We start from the raw sequence: 18986 nt of genomic DNA, 5'->3' as shown, positions 1-18986 counted from the left end.
AGAAGCACATCATGTTATGTATATTTAAGAAAAAATAGTCTTCAAGTATGGGGAAACATTACAAGTTGGACCCTGGACATTTGACAAGCCACAAAAATATGCATTTAATTCTTTTATTTTGCCAGGTGCAGACTTAAATGCGTTTGCTTGTCCTCTTGTACACAATGTCGCCGAGTGTCATCGTCTGGAAAAGAGAAAAGCAATGTTAAGAATGTCCTCAATCGAACACTTAGCTTTGGGAATTGTCAAGAACTCACATTGACAATTGTGTCCCCATTCAGCTGCGTGACCGATTCTATTCCTTTCAGAGAAACCTTCAGGGTGTTACCGTCACGTCGAACCACCGCCTTCACAAAAAGAAAACGTGAAGCAAATTTTACAGAAGAAAACATTGCAGTTTAATGAAAAAAACAAAACAACACAGTTTGTGTTATGCTGAAAAGCTGTCTTTGCATTTTAACAAAATTAGCAATGACATTTGCAAATAAAAGAACTTAAATAAGATCAGAAATGATTTAAAATTAACTAAAGTAAGATTACTTGTTACAAGCCTGGCCAATGTTAATAAAAATACTAACTACATGCCTGCAGATTGTGGTAAGGGACAAAAATAAAAACTAAAAACGCTGGAGCTCTGATATATGCTGGGGCCTATATATTGCACCACAAACGCAGTATCAGAAAAGTGTTCAGACTTGTGGGTGTACTTATAACATATTGAAAATAATTCCTTTGCAGAAAAATAATTAGAATTTTTGAACTAAACACGTAAATTACTTGCGTAGGCAAAAAAAAAAAAAAGGCAAAAATTCCACAATGGCTTATTTAAAATTTAATTTTCATGCTCATTCTACAAATAGTTTTATCCATTCAGAAAAAAAGTAGCCATTCAGGCAACTATAAACAAAACATCAAAGTAGCTGCTTATATTTTTTCTCCCTTCTTTCTTACCTTGACCTTCTCTCCAGTGATGGTCTCCAACTCAGCTTCCTGACCAATGGTAAAAGAGTTGACAAGGACGTTGGAGCCAGTCGTGACCGTCACCTTAAAGTTATCGCCGTTCTCCTCAATTTCAGAGACACTTTTGACATCTTTGCCTTTCTGGATGAGCTCATCAGAAAGACCTGAGAACAATTACACAGATGAGTGACATCTACCCAAATCTACCAGTAAATTTAAAGGGTGGGGAACAAATCTTACCAATGGCCTTCATAAAAGGCTCAAAGTTCTCCTGAGACTCCAGCTGGTACTTTCCAGAAAAAGACATGGTGTCAGGCAATCGAAGGTAGCAGAACGAGCTATTGCGTTGACTTATATACACACACATATTCACACACGCACACCCTGGCGCACCGCAATGATTAACCTCAGCTGTCTCCAATTACAGAGGCTGCAGGCCACTTGCAGACGATAAGGCACAAAAGGAGGGAGGATGTTCTTAATATCTGTCCTTCTCATGGACCTCTAAAAGGCAACTGAACTAATGAGCATGTTCAATGTGTTGTTCTGCAGTTCTTTAAACTGCAAACACACAAGAAGTTATCACAGTGTGCAGGCATACATAATGTTGTGGCCTGTTTGTCTTGCCAGGCTGGCATAGTGTGTGAGAGTGTTTCAGTGAAGCAGTGACCTAGGAGAATCCTTCAGCAGTGTTAGTGTGAGAACATGTAATTGCATGAGAGCCTATTTGTTGTGCATGCAAGAGCAATTCGGTTGCATGAGTAAGGCTCGGGTCACACTGCAGGGCTTCATGTGCAATTCCGATTGTTTTGTGAAATCAGTTTTCTTTGGGAGGTCATCCACATTTCCAAATAAATGTGACCTGTATGTGACTTGTGTTGTGAACCCTAAATGGCCCCAAACTGTCCCGCATGTGCATTGAGGACATCATGACATCACAGACAGCAGGCGTGTTTAATGCGTTTATAAAACAACTTTCTTTGTAAGAATGTTGATGTATGATAATACATCCCCCCCGGTCAATATTAAAAATCTCAAGCGTTGACCCGTCCATGGTGATAAAAAGGTTGGAGACCACCGGTGTATATGAGTCAAAAGGATCAGTAGGGCATGTGAGAGCAGTTCACTATTTATTTTATATAATAGTAAAATAAAAAAATGGTATTGATTAAAGAATAAAACTATACCAGCACTTGCTTATTTTTAAACAAATGAAGTTGATTTTTTTTCAAATGACTAGTCATTCTAAGAACCAGGTGTCAAATTTATGGTGGCCCCGGTTCAGAATGTATTTTTTTAAATGTTTCAAATTAGAATTTCTAGAAAAAAAAAAAAAAAAATATATATATATATATATATATATATATATATATATATATATATATATATATATATATATATATATATATATATATATTTTTTTTTTTGTATTTTTTTAAATGTTTCAAATTAGAATTTCTAGAAAAAAAAAAAATATATATATATATATATATATATATATATATATTATTTTTTTTTTTTTAAATGAGTGCATGAGCAGGTATTAATACTAGTAAAAAGGCAATTTTTTTTCTCTCATGACTAGGATGAACATTAAAATACTCTCGCTACAATCTGTGGCTTGCATCGACAATGTTGTAAATTTCCATGAGTTCCAACAAGAGTCATCGTAGGAGGTGATAATGATTGTGCTTCCTCGTGTGTGAACTTTACTCAGGTGATGAGATCACTAATGATAAGATGTGTGGGAATGTTTCTCTTGTTTTAGCAAGATTCAATCGCAGCTGATCAATAGTATAAATCCTCCTTGGTGTCTTTCAGTGTGCTCTGTCCACTGGTGTGTTTATCGTCCGGTAGGGTCTGTTCAAAACTGTGCAAGATTTGCTATGAAACTGGAGACCAATGGATCAAAGGTGACCTCTCGTAGGAGATAATGACTGATATTGTAGCCGCACAAACGCGCGCACACGCACATGCACACGCACACACATACACAGAAGATGGGTAGTAGATAAAGATGAGTGTGCTATTGGCGGAGTAGTGCTGTGTGATAAGGTTTTGCTGAGTCTTTAGAGCAAATATGATTTCTGATGGGCAGCATGGTAACCAATTGGTTTTGAATATTGACTGTTTCTTATGTGAACAAATGATGCAAGTGACTGAATTAAAGGGGAATCGTGCGCGGTTTTTTTTCCTTCTATATGTCTATAAGGCGCCAGTAAACTGAACACCAATATTCTGATGACTGTTGCATTTGTGGAATGCTAATTAAGCAGAAGAATTTACCATGTTTGTTTTTGTTAGGTGGTGGCCATTTTAACTCTTGCTGTTGACAGATTTGACTGATTTGAAATTACATCATAGTGCCAAGAAACAGTGGTGGGCTCTAAGGGTCAGCAAGGCCTTCGGTGTAGGCCTGCACATAGGTTGAAAAACGCAATTTATTCATAAATATTTTAAAATAAATTATTTTCCCTGGTCTGTATAACATATATCCATTTTTGCAGTGCTTCGTGCGATGTACAGATGTGTTGAAAATAAAATGGCTTAATTAGCCTATTTTAAAGGTTATTATGAGGTATATTATTTTAGAATGAACATGATGTCACTAAAGGACCAGGGTTGAAACTTAAGGCCCATCATAGCCCGGAACAACCTTAGTGATATTAAAATGTGAAAGGTTGGAGGATTTTTTCCCCCCAACCTATTGGCAGTATTTGTCAATTTTTTGGACTTATATTGTCCAAAAGGGGTGAAAAAGTTCATATTCATAGATAGGCGAATGGTAAAATCTGCAAGAGCATTTATCCAGTGCTTTCAAGATTCAAGGTGATGAAACTGAAGATTGAGTAGTGAAAAAAAAACACACATATTCATCATTAAATAAGTCTTGTTCAAAAAAAAGAAAACACACACACACACACACACACAACACACAACACAGCACAACACAAAGCCACAGGTTAAGTTGAACCAGGAAACACAACATTTTAGTTTTCCTCCAAACTTTATTTCAACATGCAAGCTAGCCGGATGACTGTCCATCTCCTTTTTTCATACATAAAAGAGGCTCAAAAGGGCAACTAATAACATATACTAAAGGTCTAGCAGGCGCCCCCGCCCCTCAGCGTCAACTCACTGAGCGAGTCGATGAGGGGTTGTGTTAGCGACCAGATGGAGGAGCCTCGCAATGATGTCACCGGGGTCGCCAGCGTCGTATTGGCTCACTTGATCCGCCTCCTCATCCATGACACACGACTGGTCTGCGCTGCAGCTCTCTTGGAATGAGGGCAAGGGGGAAAGTACTTCATGGAATAAGTGCAATCATTCTCTTTTCTTATCAGCTTTATATGCCGTGAACCTTTTCACAAGACAAATGCAGCTCACAAAGTTATGGGTTTTGTATTCTACTTAGACAAAATAACCTTTGTTTAGTAAGTAAAGCTAAAATGACTCAATTCTATGTCAAAATGCTGAACATTAGGTACACTTTTGTAAAGAGATGGCGCGGTGTAGTTGTAAACCACTGCAAATTACAGTAAATGCAAAAAAAGGAACCAATTTGAAGCTTAAAAACGATTCATGATGAAACCCCTTCCCTAATCATTTCAAAATGAGTTCACCTGCAATGAACTAATGAGCATTTTTTGCGCCTAAAAATTCAGCAAAAAGGGCAAGATAACACACACCTGCATTACAATTACAAATAACAGAAGGCTTATTTTTAATATAAATTTGTTTGAATAAGCTTGTAGACATATTTATAGACATTTTTATTTCACATATCTTTTCGCATATAATTGGCTACCGCTTATATTTCTGGAAATAAATGGCACACCTGCATCACAGCAGAGACCTGAAGCGGCGCAACGTCCGCCCTCAGATCCGCAGGATCTCCCCCCGGCCTGGCAGGGGGTGAGCAGATAGCTCTCCTCAAGGCAGTGAGCAGTTTCCGGGGTGCCCAGAAAACAGCCGAAGCTATCGCCGCAACAGATGTTGGGTCCGAAACAGCGACCCCTGTCGCCGGGACCGCATGACATGCACTGAAAGCAAACAGTTCTTCGTTCAAGCATGGTCACGGGTGCTTTAGTTGTTTTTTTTTTCTTCACTTCAAAAGATACTTGGCTATCACCACCAGTACTTTAATATTGATTATTCCAAATAAACAGATTTAATACAGCGGTATTTCACTTTTAGGTTAAATACAATGGACGTGTAGTTCACAAATGCGCTGGAGTAAAACGTTGAAACTATATTTTGAACATTTAAATCATAGGACAGTGCAAAGGAAGCTAAGTTTCTTCTTGGCCAATTGGTATACGTAGCAACTAATGCAGCTAGTGCACTTGAGCAAGCATTTCAATATCAGCATTGATTCATTCATTTACTGTCATAAAGGTGATTCTACAAATAAATTAATAATTAAACACAACTGAACTTTCGTCAATCAATCTAAAAGGATTGATTGAAGGAGGAGAATTTTTGAAGTATATGCTGGTTGAATATTCTAACTGACAATATATATGATGGGTTTTATTCCCTGTTTTTGATAGATGACTTGAAAAAAATGAAAGTAGTTAATGGATCTAAAGGCCATTAAATACTGCATAGATAATACAACCAGTCTTGTCCAAAGTCAGCTTGGCTAGTGGTTGCTATCGGATGCAATAACAATCATGCTGCTGACGTTGACTTGGCATAGTGCTTTTAGTGGAATATGACATAGTCTTTCTCAAAGAGATAATGACACAGAAGACTTGATAGATGATGTCCTTCAAAAGGCTTCTTCTTTGAGTTGAACCCCTGAAAACTAAAATGGCCTTAGTCCATTTTCTGATTTTTTACAATAGAGTGGTGGGGGAGCTCGGGAGTGCCTCCTATCCGTCAAAATGGGAAATCATCTGTAATCTGAGCCTTTTCTGCATTCATTCATGAACTTAATTTTAAAATGACAAAAAATCGACTGGGTCCAATTTAGCTGTCAGCGGGTGACTGCCCTGTGATACATCCGCCTGCCCTTTTTCAAATATTTCTGCTCAAATCACAACAAAACACTCACCTTGCGCAACGGGGCGTCCATGATGGAACGTTTCCCGCCGATGGGACAGTTGGAGATGTAGCACGCCGAGCATACAGACAGGAGGAAAAACAAGCACACGGACACGGCTGCTCCGCTCATCTTGGCTGAAAGAAGAGGACAATGAGTATAAAATATAAAACAACACAAGCGCACACTCAAAAGTCATACCTGTTGTGAAGTGACTTGTCAAAGTCTGGTTCTGATGCTTCCACTTGCTGGTGCAACGCTCCAATCTCTTATATATACTCAACGGACTGCCTTTTTAAGAGTGCCACAGAAAGCCAAAAGCCACTTAGGACATCTTAATGAGTCGCTAGTGGTTGGCTGGCAGAACTGTCCAGCAGTCAGGTCAACGGTCAGCGCGGGTATGGAGCACCGCTTGTCTCATGAATCATTCCAGTGCGTGACTGTGCATGCTCGACATGACTTTGGGTCAAATAGGTCAGCAAGGTGAAATTATAACAAGGCGGGAAAGCATCGTGATGAGAGTACAATGATGATGCAGTCTTAGTAATAATTGATATACGAGTTTTTGCTGTCGCTTTGTAGGGTTTATTCACACCGCTAGCTATCTATGACAGCGTTGTATAGTGACAGGCAGGACAATCAACCGCTTTTCCACTAGATGGCAGGTGGTAAAACGAACAATCAAACAAACTGCGTGTTTTGTTTGGTGGTGTGCGGTGATGTTTTTTTCAAAATGTAAATAATGTGGTAAGAGTCAGTTTGGGAAGCACTGTGCTCGGTCACATGTGCCTTTTTCATGGCCAGATCTCATCCGCAACATGACTTTATCTAGCACACTAAGACAAATGTTCTTCACGATGATTACTTTTCTTATATTTGCTGAAAGGGGTTGTTCTTTTTGTTTTTAATGGAGCTCTCTACCTAACTTGTGTTTTTCTTCACTTTGAACAGATATGTCAATTCTTTTTTTCTCCCAAATTCTAAACCCTAAATTCTCCTAATTTTCTCCTAAATTTTTTCATTCAACTGCACTTGGTTGGCAACCAGTTCAGGGTTTAGCCAGTCTACTGCCCAGAGTCAGATGGGATAGGCACCAGCAAGCCTGCGACCCTTGTGAGGATAAGCGGCTATAGAAAATGGATGTATGGATGTTTCCTTCAATAGCGCAAAGCAACGTTTTTTGCACATTTTTTTCGGAGTCAATTCATTTTAACTGTGTGACAATAGCAAACAATGATATGATACTGTAGCAATGCAGCCGAATGATCCTTTATTTTTTTTTTCATTTGGACGTGTACAAATAAATGTACCTCGACATGACACCTTTTCATAGGACTAGAAGTGAATTACCATACAGGAGCACGCATATAACATCAATTTGCTAATCTCTTGAATGGATTGAAGCCCACATTGTCCAGGTCCTTGGGTTAATTGGCCTCATGAGCAAATTAACACAGCTAATGATGGGCCACAAACCAGAGGACAGTTTGCGTCTTTCAATGATATGAGTTCAATTACTGACGCTTAGCTCACGCTGAATAATGACTTGTTAGCTGACAACCCTCTTTTATAACTAACTTATGTAAGTTATGTAAGTTGGAGTCAGATGACTCCAGCAGTGTTTTATGGTTGCTTTGATAATCAGAACTTGAGCTCATTGCATGTAATATTTCTTTTCACTGCTTGTTTCATTCCTATTACATTCCTAGATTGTAATCTTGCCGGAAAATACGATGTACCAAGTGCCTGTCATTCCCTGCAGCTGGTGTGCCGTTTTGCTGTTTGGGCCTCCTTAGTGGCGTGATGAGTGAGATGAGTGAGACATTTGCCCCTCCTGGTGGCTGTGATCATACATTTGTTCGGTGTTTCTATAAAAGTGCACTGAGAAACACACGTATGTTTTTTTAATTAATTAATTGTTAGAAAATAAATTAAAGATTTGTCCATTTGAGACATGAAATATAACGAAATCAAATACAATTGATTTCACAATTTCCACAATTGTGGATGATGTGCATACATTGTGCTGTTTCGAACACCATGAGAAATGAGACCACAAGTTACTGGAGATGCAAGGTTTCGTCCGACTGATTTTGCTTTAAATGTGCTTGCAAGCATCCATTCAAGATATGAGTGCTGTAGGTGAGAGCTCACTTCGCAACGAGCAGCAGTTTGGCAGATATCATTCTTCAAAAAAAGAGTCTGACTTCGGGCAGTAAGCGGGGGACTCCCATGGACTGGTTGCTTGCCAATCGCAGGGCACACAGAGACGAACAACCACTCACATACCCAATCGCACCTAAGGGCAATTTAGCATGTCCGATTCACCTGCCGTGCATGTTTTTGGAATGCGGGAGGAAGCCGGAGAACCCACGCGGGCTAGGGAATAACATGTAAACTCAACATAGGAAGGCTTGAGCCAGCTGGATTCGAACTGGAGTCCTTTACCTGTGAGGCGGACTTGCTAACCACTCTTCTACCGAGCCGCCCTTCCTTCTATATCTTATATTCTGTATCGATTCTTTATCTTAAAATGACTGTAGTTTGACAGTACCGTCACAGTAGTTGTAAAAATCATTAGTTTGTGTCTCCGTGACAGCCCCCAGTAGCCAGGTTTTGCACAGTAAAAGGAGTCACAAATAATCCAAATGAAAAGTCGTTTATTTCTTTTACTGCATTTTTTAATATTAAACTACATTGAAAGCAAATAATAAGAACACATTTCATGCATTCCATTCAATTAAAGTAAGTTCATGTTTGGCTGCAGATGCACGTGATAAATGACATTTAGCTTTGGTACATTTGCTGTCAGTTAAAGCACTGAAGTTGATATTCCCCCTTATTTGCAATTAAATAGATCAGTGTTTACAGTACATCCTCCACGCTCGCATACTGTTCCACGTTCAAAGTGCATTGTTTTTTGTTTGAAACATCCACCGGGTCCCTGCCCCGCATTCCTCCAAGAGCTCTGCAAATCCCTATTTCATCGAGAAACGGAGATGTCTATCTAGTGTTTTTTTATTTTTCTGCAGGAAGGCACTCGACTTGTTGACTTCCTCTCCCCTCCCTTCCTTCCTTCACTCCGAAGGTACTCATCTGAAAAATGAGAACAAAGTGATTGTTCCTGTTCTCTTTCTTAAGTCCCTCCAAAAAAGCTCATCTGTGGAAGGGCCGCGCATTGTCAGGAGGGAGCGGGAGGGAGAACGGCTGCCAGGACGCACGGCATCACAGCAAAACAACTCTTGGCCAGGTATGCCAGACACATACACATTGGAGTAGACTCACATTGGCACAAGGAGGGGCTTCTCTTTTAAATGGATTGTTTGGGGGCAATCATGACTACGTCGTCAATGACACTCCGTGCAAAACAACGTTAACATACTTGACTGTACAGTTATATGCTTATAATGTGTTTGCTGTGTAAGAATCACATGCATAATGTCATGTGCAAGTAATGCTATTTTTTAAATAATGTTCTCATCATTCATTTTTGTCACTATGGAGAAATGTGCATGCATCTGTGCAATGCATCTGTCACAATTGGTTGCAATATCAGATCAAATCCTATAAAAGAAAAATCTCTCGTTACTAATACAGCAGTGATTACTCTAAAGTATTCATTCAACGATATGAGAGGTTGCTCTAATGTTTCATCTTCAAATTACAATTCAACCAGTAGCTTTCTGAAAGCAACAAAGGTGAGTGTCATTATCTTTGTTAAGGTAAGAAATCTGAAGGAGCTTTTGTGTTGGGTTGCTTTCTCTGTTGTACCTAATGAAGCGGCTTTTGAGATTATATACAGGATCAATGTAATCTTATGGTACCTTCTGTGTGTCATGAAAACACATTACACATTTGATCATATTTTATGCATCTTTCACAACATACGTCACTTCATGTGTACATGCGATATATTAAAGTGATGTATATAGTAGTTAAAGTGCTGTGAATGATTAACGGCAGTTTTGACTTCACACTGGTTTTCAAAATTGGAATAAACTGTCACAATTGGAAATAAATGGCAATGATGAACACAACCTCCATCACTAGTATTTCATCCACAACATAAATCATGCTGTGTTGTCAAAACATGAATGCTAGTTGGTTATATTGTGCACAATTTTTTTTTGTAAGTCAGTAGTTCATGCAGACTGGATGTAAAATGTCAGAAAGCTAGTGCAAGCGGATTTTCTCTTATTTGTGACTATTTCTGTCCCTGACAAACTCCTGCTGCACACTGCAACCCAGTGATCGATAATATAGTTGATGTGAATGTTTACTTTGTAAGTCAATGTACTGTGTGTCCCCCTAAATGTTCTACTTACACCTCAAAAATTTCAAGTTAAAGCCATTATTTCTCTTAAAAATAAAGAAAAAAATCTGGACCCTTTGTATAAGGTGAGTGTATGAGTGGAAGAGAAAAGGTAAGTTCCTTCCCTTAAAAAAATAAAAATAACGTGAGGGAGATGTGAAAAGGTGACCCGTGGTCTTTGACAAAGTTCCTAATTTCAAGATAGGGATCCCTGAGAAATTAAGAAGTGAAAAACAGGTAGTCCAGAATTGAAACCCTGTGGTTCGGAGTTGTAAAAGTTCCACAAATCATGCTCTTGGAGAAAATCCTTCTGTACCAGTCAAGCTAGTCCACACTGTCCTTTTTCATTCTATTGAATTAGTCTGTAACGTTGTGTCCAAAACCTTTTAAAAAAATGGGAACAATTATTCTCATTAATAGTAATAACAATTCATTTATTACATTATTATAAACATTATCTGCCAAGATCAATATTCAAAGATGGAATGATGTATAATATCATCGTAGTGTAACATTCTCCTACTAATTACCCGTACAAGTTTGTTTCTCGAACGACAAAGGAGTATGTAAATGAAGAAAATAAATACAAAATCAGACAGAATTACAATATTGTATTGTTATTGTGTGAACTAGTTGCAATAACCAGTTTGTCACCTTGGTTCTGGTTCCAATACTGGAAGGAGAAAACAAACAAACAAAATAAGGTCAAATGAATGCCAGGTCAGATGTTTTATGATTGCTATAATGTCATTTTTTATGGTTCTACTCATATCACTCTAATAACAGTTGGGTCAAAAATAACCCACGAATGAGTCAGAAAAATGCCCAAGCCTATATTTGGATCAAATTGACCCAACTTTCTGGCTCTGTCCTTATGTAATCTATAAGTGGGTTATTTTTAACCCAACTGTTTTTGGAGTTATTGTTTAAACAACGTTTACGCGCAAGTGCCTCTTCGTCAGGTCGAGACTGTAAATAGCAAATGAACATATCCTATCTGGTTAAACTCACTTTTTGAATTATGAGAAATCAAACAAAATATGGCTCGACCGTCGCACATCTTGTTTTTCCATTTAAATCGCTAATTGAAAACGGAAAGAACAAATGATCATTCAATCTCTTTCTGCAGGGATGTCAAGATGGAAACATTCCATTTGTCATCACCAACGCGTCCTCGATTCAGAGAGGACACTCGCCAACCAGATCAGCACAGGTTCTATGTCACCCCACCTTCCATCATTATTAAGGCCCCTAAATGTTCCCCGTTAAGATATTCCGCTGGAGAGAGTGCTAGCCCACTACAAGGCTCGCCTGACTTCTTCCCCATGCTGAGCCCCGGGAATCCCATCAGGGAAGGGTCCCAAAAACGCAAAAGAACTCCATTGAAAATGGATGCCCACGAGTGTGAGAGTGGTGAGGAGCAAGAAAGTAGCATTCCCAAAACGGTCAACCTCTCCCACCTCTCTTTCCCGTCTCACCCCATTCCCCCTTCACTCATTGGTCCCGGGATGATCGAGCTGAGCAGGCTGCAGCTTCATCAGAGAACCGGCACCATTGACGCCCCAGTTAAGACGAAACGGGAACCTCTCAGTCCACCTCCGATGTGGCCCCCTCCCCCTTTCCTCATCCACCCATCATACTTCCCACCTCTCCACCACAGCCTCATCCCGTATCCCTTCTTCATGCCCGGCCCCGTTATGCCCTTCCCGCCCAGGGAGGACGTCAGGCCGACGCACCGAGATCGTGACGCCGCCCCTCGGGGCGGGTCGTGCGGCAGAGAGAAGCCCGCGTTCGACGTCCACGTGGACGACAGCTACTACGTGGATGTGGGCGGTGATCAAAAGCGGTGGAAGTGCCGCATGTGCGATAAGTCCTACACGTCCAAGTATAACCTGGTCACGCACATTCTGGGCCACAAAGGTATCAAGCCCCACGGCTGCCATCTATGCGGGAAGCTATTCAAGCAGCTGAGCCACCTGCACACACACCTGCTCACACACCAGGGCATGAGACCGCACAAGTGCCAGGTGTGCCACAAGGCCTTCACCCAGACCAGCCATCTGAAGAGGCACATGATGCAGCACAGTGATGTCAAGCCTTACAGGTATTTGTTGAGTTGAGTGCTTTTGCACTCTACATATGCTCATTGGGGTGTTTCCGAACGTTTGGCTGCACTTTATGAATACTGCTTTAAAGTTCTACAGTATTTAAATAACGTGGAGGAAATCAGAAATTAAGGGCACTTTTTTCAGGACAATTGAAATGATTATGGCAGTATTATCTAGTGCATGTTACTTTAACTCTGTCCTAAAATAAAAATATACAAAAATCAAATGAAATTACATGTTGACATCCAGCATACTGATGAATGAAAGATTAAATGCAAAACTTATTAACACATCAATAACCCCCTGCTGTAACATTCACCCCCATCCACCAGTTGCAGCGTGTGTGGCCGAGGCTTCGCTTACCCAAGTGAGCTTCGCACCCACGAGTTGAAGCACGAGAAAGGGCAAGACAACATATGCGTCGAGTGCGGTCTGGACTTCCCCACACTGGCCCTCCTCAAGAGACACTTGACTGCTCACCGCGGCCCCACCGTGTATAGGTGAAAACTCAACACATAGGGCCCGATGTTGCCGGACGCAACTGTCGTGTAGCGTTCTGCGACTAGATTTCATGAGTGGACAATTGGGGCCAATTAGTCTTGGTGTGATTGCAAATTTCAATTGTAGATGAATGGCTTGCTGTACTTGTAACAGCCACTCAAAACTCCTGTGAGCCATCACAAGCTATCACAACAAAACCACGTTTCTAGGTATGATGCGAGGTCCACTAATCTGCACCAATGCCGTACGTATATTTAGATACTGTATTGTGTTTTATAGTAATACTCAACTATTTTCAATGTTGATGAAAAAGTCAAGTGTAGGGAGTCTCTGTGGCTAAACAAGTGCAGTCAATAAATGTGGATTCCTTTCTGACTTTTGAGCATATCTATGATAGGCTACATATGTATATTCAACAAATATGTCACAGTTATGTGTCGTTCCTGCAGGTGCTCCGAATGCCAGAAGACGTTCCAATACCCGAGTCAGTTGCAAAATCACATGATGAAGCACAAAGACATCCGGCCATACATCTGCAGCGAGTGCGGGATGGAGTTCATCCAGTCGCACCACCTCAAGCAGCACACGCTCACTCACAAAGTAGGTTGAAGGTCAATGCGCACAAGTTGCCTATCAGCTCTACAAGTTAGCATAACATTTTATGATGAATAGTATAAAACTGGGGTCGCAGACCGGTTAGCAAGTCTGCCTCACACTTCAATTCCAGCTTCCTGTGTGGAGTTTGCATGTTCTCCCTGTGCCTGAGTGGGTATTCTCCAAGCATTCCCATCCACCCACACTTTCCAAAAACATGCATAATAGATGCATTGGACACTCCATATCCATCCATCCATTCTAGATCAATCGAGCTGTTGCTGTGCTAGCATTAAGATAGCCAGCCAAAGTGAGCATGGTCTCTTTATTTGAAGAATTGTTGACTATCTTCTGCTTTTAGCAAAGTTCTCCGTCAACATATACAGTAGCGCTAACAGCTTAGATTCGTTTTTTTTTTATTTCAGATCAGAAATTGGGTCACCACAGTGTTGTATGTGAAACTCTATCTTGCTTACATCTATCAGTTCAAATTTACTTTTTTTTTTTTTGCCATATTTCAGTTTTTTAATACTTTGACTCTACTACCAGGGTGTGAAGGAGCACAAGTGTCGCATCTGCGGGCGCGAGTTCACGCTCCTGGCCAACATGAAGCGCCACGTCCTCATTCACACTAACGTGAGGGCCTACCAGTGCCACAAGTGCTTCAAGAGCTTCGTACAAAAGCAGACGCTCAAGGCCCACATGATCGTCCACTCCGACATCAAGCCTTACAAGTGTAAGGTGCGTACAGGAAGCAAGGGGTTAGAAAAAGTATGGCTCGGGAGCACGCTTACGCCATCCCGTAATCTGTAAAGGAGTTTAACCACTTGAATAAAATAATTAAATAATTGTACTTTATTTTAATTTACTCAAATAATTCATTAAATGGATGATTAAAGATAATCATATTGTCATAGCCTCAATAATTAATTATATATTAACTTTTTAAAGCCATATTTTACGTGTCGTGCCTTATCACAAAATTAAGCTTTAAAGTTAAATGTAGAAATCGACTTATAGAAAGATGCCCTGGAACTGACCATGAATTACATTTGGATTATTCGCCGATGACATGATGATCTGCAACAAGGTGAAGAAGAGCATGTTGGTGTATTCTGCATAATGTGTCGCCATGTTGGCATGCTTTTGGTCCGGCTGGTTTCTGTTCTAAGCCGTGCTTATTGGTGTTTTCAACTTTTATTGGTCACTCTTTTGTGAAATGACGTTCGAGATGAGCGACTCCGGGTCATCCGGTGGCAACTTCAAAGTGACGTGCTAGTGAGTTTATCGGATTTTAAAAAAACTACTTAGCATAGATGCACATCATCTATTATTCTCTTATTTTAAAACACTTTGATTAGAATTTGATCTTTTTCTAAGTCGAGACTTTGGAGGTCGTTTTTGTATAAATAAAAAAATGGACATTTCTGTTGGCATTTCTGTCAAGAAAACCAATATCCAAAATGTACACTGGGTTTTGACAAAACACTTCACGCATGCATGTCTCAACTTTTTGTTTTCTTTATCCTTTCTTTTTTGTTTTATTTTTAATCTCATCCTCTAAAGACCTAGCCAAACGGTCTGTTTTAAAAACGTGACACAAAATGGAACACCCGCCTCTTGCGTCAGCTCAGTTGATAGATTACCTGAAAAAAAGTGTCAAGTGGTAGCCAGCGAGATTGACTCTGTGGAGCTTGACCTTGGTGTTTAGAAGAAGGCTTGGGAGCATGACCAGATAGCTGGGAGGCGTTTGGCAACGGCGGCCTCCTCACTCATAGGAAGGATATCGGCGCACAAAACTGACTCTCTAACAATGGCCTCCCGCCTCCCCGGAGAACCAGGCCCACAAATAGATTTCATCTCGCTTTCTCTGCTGCTCGGATCGGGGGTGGGGGGGCTTCCTGTTTTCTCACGGTCCTCTCGGACAGTCCAGAGTCCCTCTCTCCTCCTGAAGGAAAGGACCACCCTAATAAAAGAGAATGGAGAGGAAGGACAACGGAGGAGTTGCCCTTCCCTGTTCTGTTGCTTCCTCTCGTTCGGTCCCTCTCTTTTCCTTGCGTTTGGGCGTGTGTGTGAGTGTGTGTATGTTTGTGCGCGTGCTGGTGCCAGAGAGAAGACAGAGGGAGAGGAAACGAGGAAACCAAGGACGGTGGGGAGTTCGCATTGGGCGTATCTGTGGGGAAAGGCCTGCGCATTCATTCAAGATTACGTTCCATCACTCAATAGAAATTTGGCCGGGACAAACACTATACATGTCATGCTTTCTATTTGGACATTTCATTAGGCATAGCCATGCAGATGCCCCTTTTCCATGAAGTGTCCAAAGTGCAACCGTGTCAATTCTTTTTTTGTTTTTCGCTTTTGCTCAAGCGTGGACATGTTGACATTGGTATCAATAAAGTCGTGAATGCCAGTGTGTGAATGAGAGAGGGAGAAATACCAGAAATACCAGAAATTCATGTGCTTGTAACCCTAAAAATAATCGGGGTATCTCGATTTTATAAAGAGGCCTTTTTTTTTTTACATTTACAGCAGCTAAGATACACAGATAAACATACATTTAACATTTTGACAAAGTTTAGACTATTCAACAAAACACCACAGTTCATCCAAGTACAAGTGACAACAATGGCAAAAATACTTCAAGGGTTAGGGTTAAGGTGAAAGATAGCTACATGCACCTGCCAAAAAGCAGGGAATACATTTGTCTGTTTGTCTTTCAGCTCTGTGGCAAGGAGTTCAACAGGATGCACAACCTGATGGGCCACATGCACCTCCACTCGGACAGCAAACCCTTCAAGTGCCTCTACTGTCCTAGCAAGTTCACGCTGAAGGGAAATCTCACAAGACACATGAAGGTGAAGCATGGTGTCATGGACAGAGGCCTGGATGAAAGATGTAAGCGCCTCAGCACATCCACCGTATTGAATAATGCTCATCTTTCAGCATTAATGCCGTTCAGTCCTCAAAGTAGGCTAGGCGCTACAAAGAGTATGTGGTCTTGAAAAAAAAAGTATTTTGGAGTAAACTCATTCCAACATACCTGTATATACCGACAAATTATGTTTTTGTACATGCTAAAAATATGGAACCTTTTTATTTATTTGCGCAACGCACATACCCTGGGGCATTACGGGTTGATATAATGATAGTGTCCTCCGCTTACTGCTCGCAGACAGCTAGGATAAGCACCAGCAAGCCGGCGACTCTAGTGAGGATAAGCGGCAATAGATAATGGATTGATTAATCCCTGCAATTATATTGAGGTTCCCCACCTTAAACATATGAAATGTCTTCAAATACAATTGTGTTTAAAAGGTACTTTTCAATACATGTTAAAATTTTTAACCTAAATTCCAGCGGTATGTCCCTCATCATCTTGACGACTTCATTCTGTGATTTCAGTGTTCCGACAGCGGGGACCTTTGTGCCGCACCCCTCCCATGAGTCTCCTGAGCCGTTTCAACCAAAAAGAGCCATTCGATCTTTCTCAGAAGCCCCCGGGCCTACCGGGTCTCCATCTTCCCCAGTCTGACGGCGAGAGCGTGCCTGGTAGTTCCTGCCAGGAGGAGGATGAGGAGAGTTTGTACAGGCACGCTCAATCCAGCCCTGACGAGCCCTCTGGTGGTGCGGAGGTGAGAGGGCGGAGGTCCCCGCCGTCAGGTAGACGCTTAAATGCAACTTGGAAACGGATCGAGAGAAGTCGCAGAGAGTCAGGTGACCCCGCCGATGAGTCTGAAGTGGAAGAAAGGCTTGACAATTTGACCAAGAGCAGATTACAGATGGATATCTCCAGGGAATCGACAGAGCTGTCAAACAGGGATGAAAAAGTGAAGGAGGATGACAAAGAGTGTGAAAAGGATGCGGATTTTGCAGACTGTCAATAGTTGAGATGATGAACTTTGCTCACACAAAGTTTGGGGTCTTTGGCTTTCTGGATACAATTCAGGGTCACTCTTAAATTGTAATGCGACCTTTCCGGGTAAACTGAATTTCTTAATGTTCAACTTTCAATGTTTGCAACTGTGATACAGAGGGATTGGAATAGTCGCAGGATGAAGAACATTTTGGGAGATCATGGCTCAAACACGTTTGTTCATTTTTTCCTTTAGCTCTTTGTGCGACGAGCACTGAAAGGCTCAATTTGGACTTGTTTAATAAAGTTTACACTGTTAAAAATTTGCTGTGATTTCACAGTAAATAATTGGATACGTTTTGCATTACTTTCCCAGTAATGAATACAGCAATATCCTGTGAATGCATTTACAACAACATACTGATAAATGGATTTTACTTTAGAGTAACGGGTAAATACTGTAAAATCCAAGGCTGCTGTAATTTACACAGGTATTCATTGTAATATTACAGGGTAACTTAAATACAACAAATTAATGTACATTAATACAGGTGATTATTGTGAAATGCCGGTAATTTTTAACAGAGTATCTTTGGAGCTTAGTGCATATTAGGTTGAGCTTGAAGATTCTCCGGCAAACCCAATTTTTTTTTTTTTTTTTAAGTGTGTGTGACGTAAGTGGGCATTATCTTGAGCCGACTATGAAATGAAGCGTAACAATGAAAGCTGTGACAAATGCATTTGAACATAATCTTTTGGAATTGCTCTCAGGCGTTTACAACAAAAAGAACTGTACATGACTAATGGAAAATGTTGAAGAGAACCGTATTTCCTCAAATAGTGGCTCCTGCTCTGCTAAAAATGTAGTTAGTCCATTTTAAACCTCAAATAGACAACTTTATTTTGTTCTTGTTTTTACACCGTATGGTTGCATGGCATATCCAATTGCAAACGACGAAAATAATTTCAATATGAAAGAAAAATATTTTGGGACTGCCAACATAATATGGGACTGTAATATATGACAGATTTAGAAAATAGGACAAGTCTTTCATATATTTGAGTTTTGCGAAATAATATACAATACTGGCCTTTGTTAGGTGATTAAATGCCCTTTGCCACTATGTGAGGAATTACAGTACATTTGAAGCATTATTCTTGTAAATCGTGGTATATACCATGGGATTAATTTGGCAACAGACAAATAACTGGAATCATTGTGAAATAAACTGTGATTTTGCATTTTGTGTCATCTTGCCCATTTTGTTACTCTCATGGCTGCTTGGCGTTGTTAATGGACGGCATCGTGCAGGTGGAACCAAGCGTGTTTCTGTTCATTTAAAAGCAGAAATGCGTTTTTCATCTTTACCGTATGGACAAGCCCAGAGGCCGAATACATCTCCACATATTACAAACGTCCATTTCTGTGCCTCTTCTCCTCCCGCGGCTTCCCTTTCAAAGTAGAGGAAGAGGAAGAGAAAACACCTCTCTGCCTTTCTGTCTTTTTGCTTGTGATAAAAACAAGCAGCGGGTGTCCCACACAAAGGCTTCATGTGTGTGCATGAGTCACAACATAAGCATTCATTGTGCTCAGTGCGTCAATCATTA

General features: G+C 40.6%; 3 protein-coding genes across 4 annotated transcripts; 1 reads left to right on the top strand and 2 right to left on the bottom strand.

The window, feature by feature from the left end:
* Positions 1-99: 99 nt before the first annotated feature.
* LOC148429628 (fatty acid-binding protein, liver-type-like) lies at positions 100-1366 on the bottom strand. The gene is made up of 4 exons (XM_088420399.1): positions 1201-1366; positions 952-1124; positions 258-347; positions 100-184 (listed from the first exon to the last, which is right to left on the bottom strand). The coding sequence occupies exons 1-4, from the start codon at positions 1325-1327 to the stop codon at positions 134-136; spliced, it is 441 nt and encodes a 146-aa protein (XP_088276525.1). The 5' UTR covers positions 1328-1366; the 3' UTR covers positions 100-133.
* A 2582-nt stretch (positions 1367-3948) lies between these two features.
* LOC148429627 (isotocin-neurophysin IT 1-like) lies at positions 3949-6312 on the bottom strand. The gene is made up of 4 exons (XM_088424706.1): positions 6209-6312; positions 6020-6144; positions 4799-5003; positions 3949-4238 (listed from the first exon to the last, which is right to left on the bottom strand). The coding sequence occupies exons 2-4, from the start codon at positions 6137-6139 to the stop codon at positions 4096-4098; spliced, it is 468 nt and encodes a 155-aa protein (XP_088280832.1). The 5' UTR covers positions 6140-6144; positions 6209-6312; the 3' UTR covers positions 3949-4095.
* Positions 6313-9193: 2881 nt separating this feature from the next.
* znf366 (zinc finger protein 366) lies at positions 9194-18620 on the top strand. 2 transcript variants are annotated; one of them, XM_088424704.1, is made up of 7 exons: positions 9194-9257; positions 11449-12423; positions 12760-12927; positions 13378-13528; positions 14072-14263; positions 16246-16420; positions 16928-18620. In XM_088424704.1, the coding sequence occupies exons 2-7, from the start codon at positions 11459-11461 to the stop codon at positions 17407-17409; spliced, it is 2133 nt and encodes a 710-aa protein (XP_088280830.1). In that variant the 5' UTR covers positions 9194-9257; positions 11449-11458; the 3' UTR covers positions 17410-18620. The 2 variants fall into 2 exon arrangements, with proteins under 2 accessions (XP_088280830.1, XP_088280831.1); XM_088424705.1 differs by having other exon boundaries at positions 16246-16380; positions 16928-17127.
* The last annotated feature ends 366 nt before the right edge of the window (positions 18621-18986 follow it).

The sequence above is a fragment of the Hippichthys cyanospilos genome, chromosome 1 (genome assembly GCF_059441005.1).
Source record: "Hippichthys cyanospilos isolate Australia breed blue-spotted pipefish chromosome 1, RoL_Hcya_1.0, whole genome shotgun sequence".
NCBI lineage: Eukaryota > Metazoa > Chordata > Actinopteri > Syngnathiformes > Syngnathidae > Hippichthys > Hippichthys cyanospilos.
The sequence above is the reverse complement of the archived record's forward strand: the minus strand, read 5'-3'. Positions and strand labels throughout refer to the sequence as shown.

Coding starts and splice junctions, on each gene's coding strand:
- LOC148429628 (XM_088420399.1), bottom strand. CDS start 1,327: ATGTGTGTGTATATAAGTCAACGCAATAGCTCGTTCTGCTACCTTCGA. Junction 1,125..1,200: donor GCCTTTTATGAAGGCCATTG/GTAAGATTTGTT, acceptor AATTGTTCTCAG/GTCTTTCTGATGAGCTCATC. Junction 348..951: donor TCACTGGAGAGAAGGTCAAG/GTAAGAAAGAAG, acceptor CTTTTTGTGAAG/GCGGTGGTTCGACGTGACGG.
- LOC148429627 (XM_088424706.1), bottom strand. CDS start 6,139: ATGAGCGGAGCAGCCGTGTCCGTGTGCTTGTTTTTCCTCCTGTCTGTA. Junction 5,004..6,019: donor TGGACGCCCCGTTGCGCAAG/GTGAGTGTTTTG, acceptor GTTTGCTTTCAG/TGCATGTCATGCGGTCCCGG. Junction 4,239..4,798: donor AGGTCTCTGCTGTGATGCAG/GTGTGCCATTTA, acceptor CCTCATTCCAAG/AGAGCTGCAGCGCAGACCAG.
- znf366 (XM_088424704.1), top strand. CDS start 11,459: ATGGAAACATTCCATTTGTCATCACCAACGCGTCCTCGATTCAGAGAG. Junction 12,424..12,759: donor AGTGATGTCAAGCCTTACAG/GTATTTGTTGAG, acceptor CCCATCCACCAG/TTGCAGCGTGTGTGGCCGAG. Junction 16,421..16,927: donor CAGAGGCCTGGATGAAAGAT/GTAAGCGCCTCA, acceptor CTGTGATTTCAG/TGTTCCGACAGCGGGGACCT.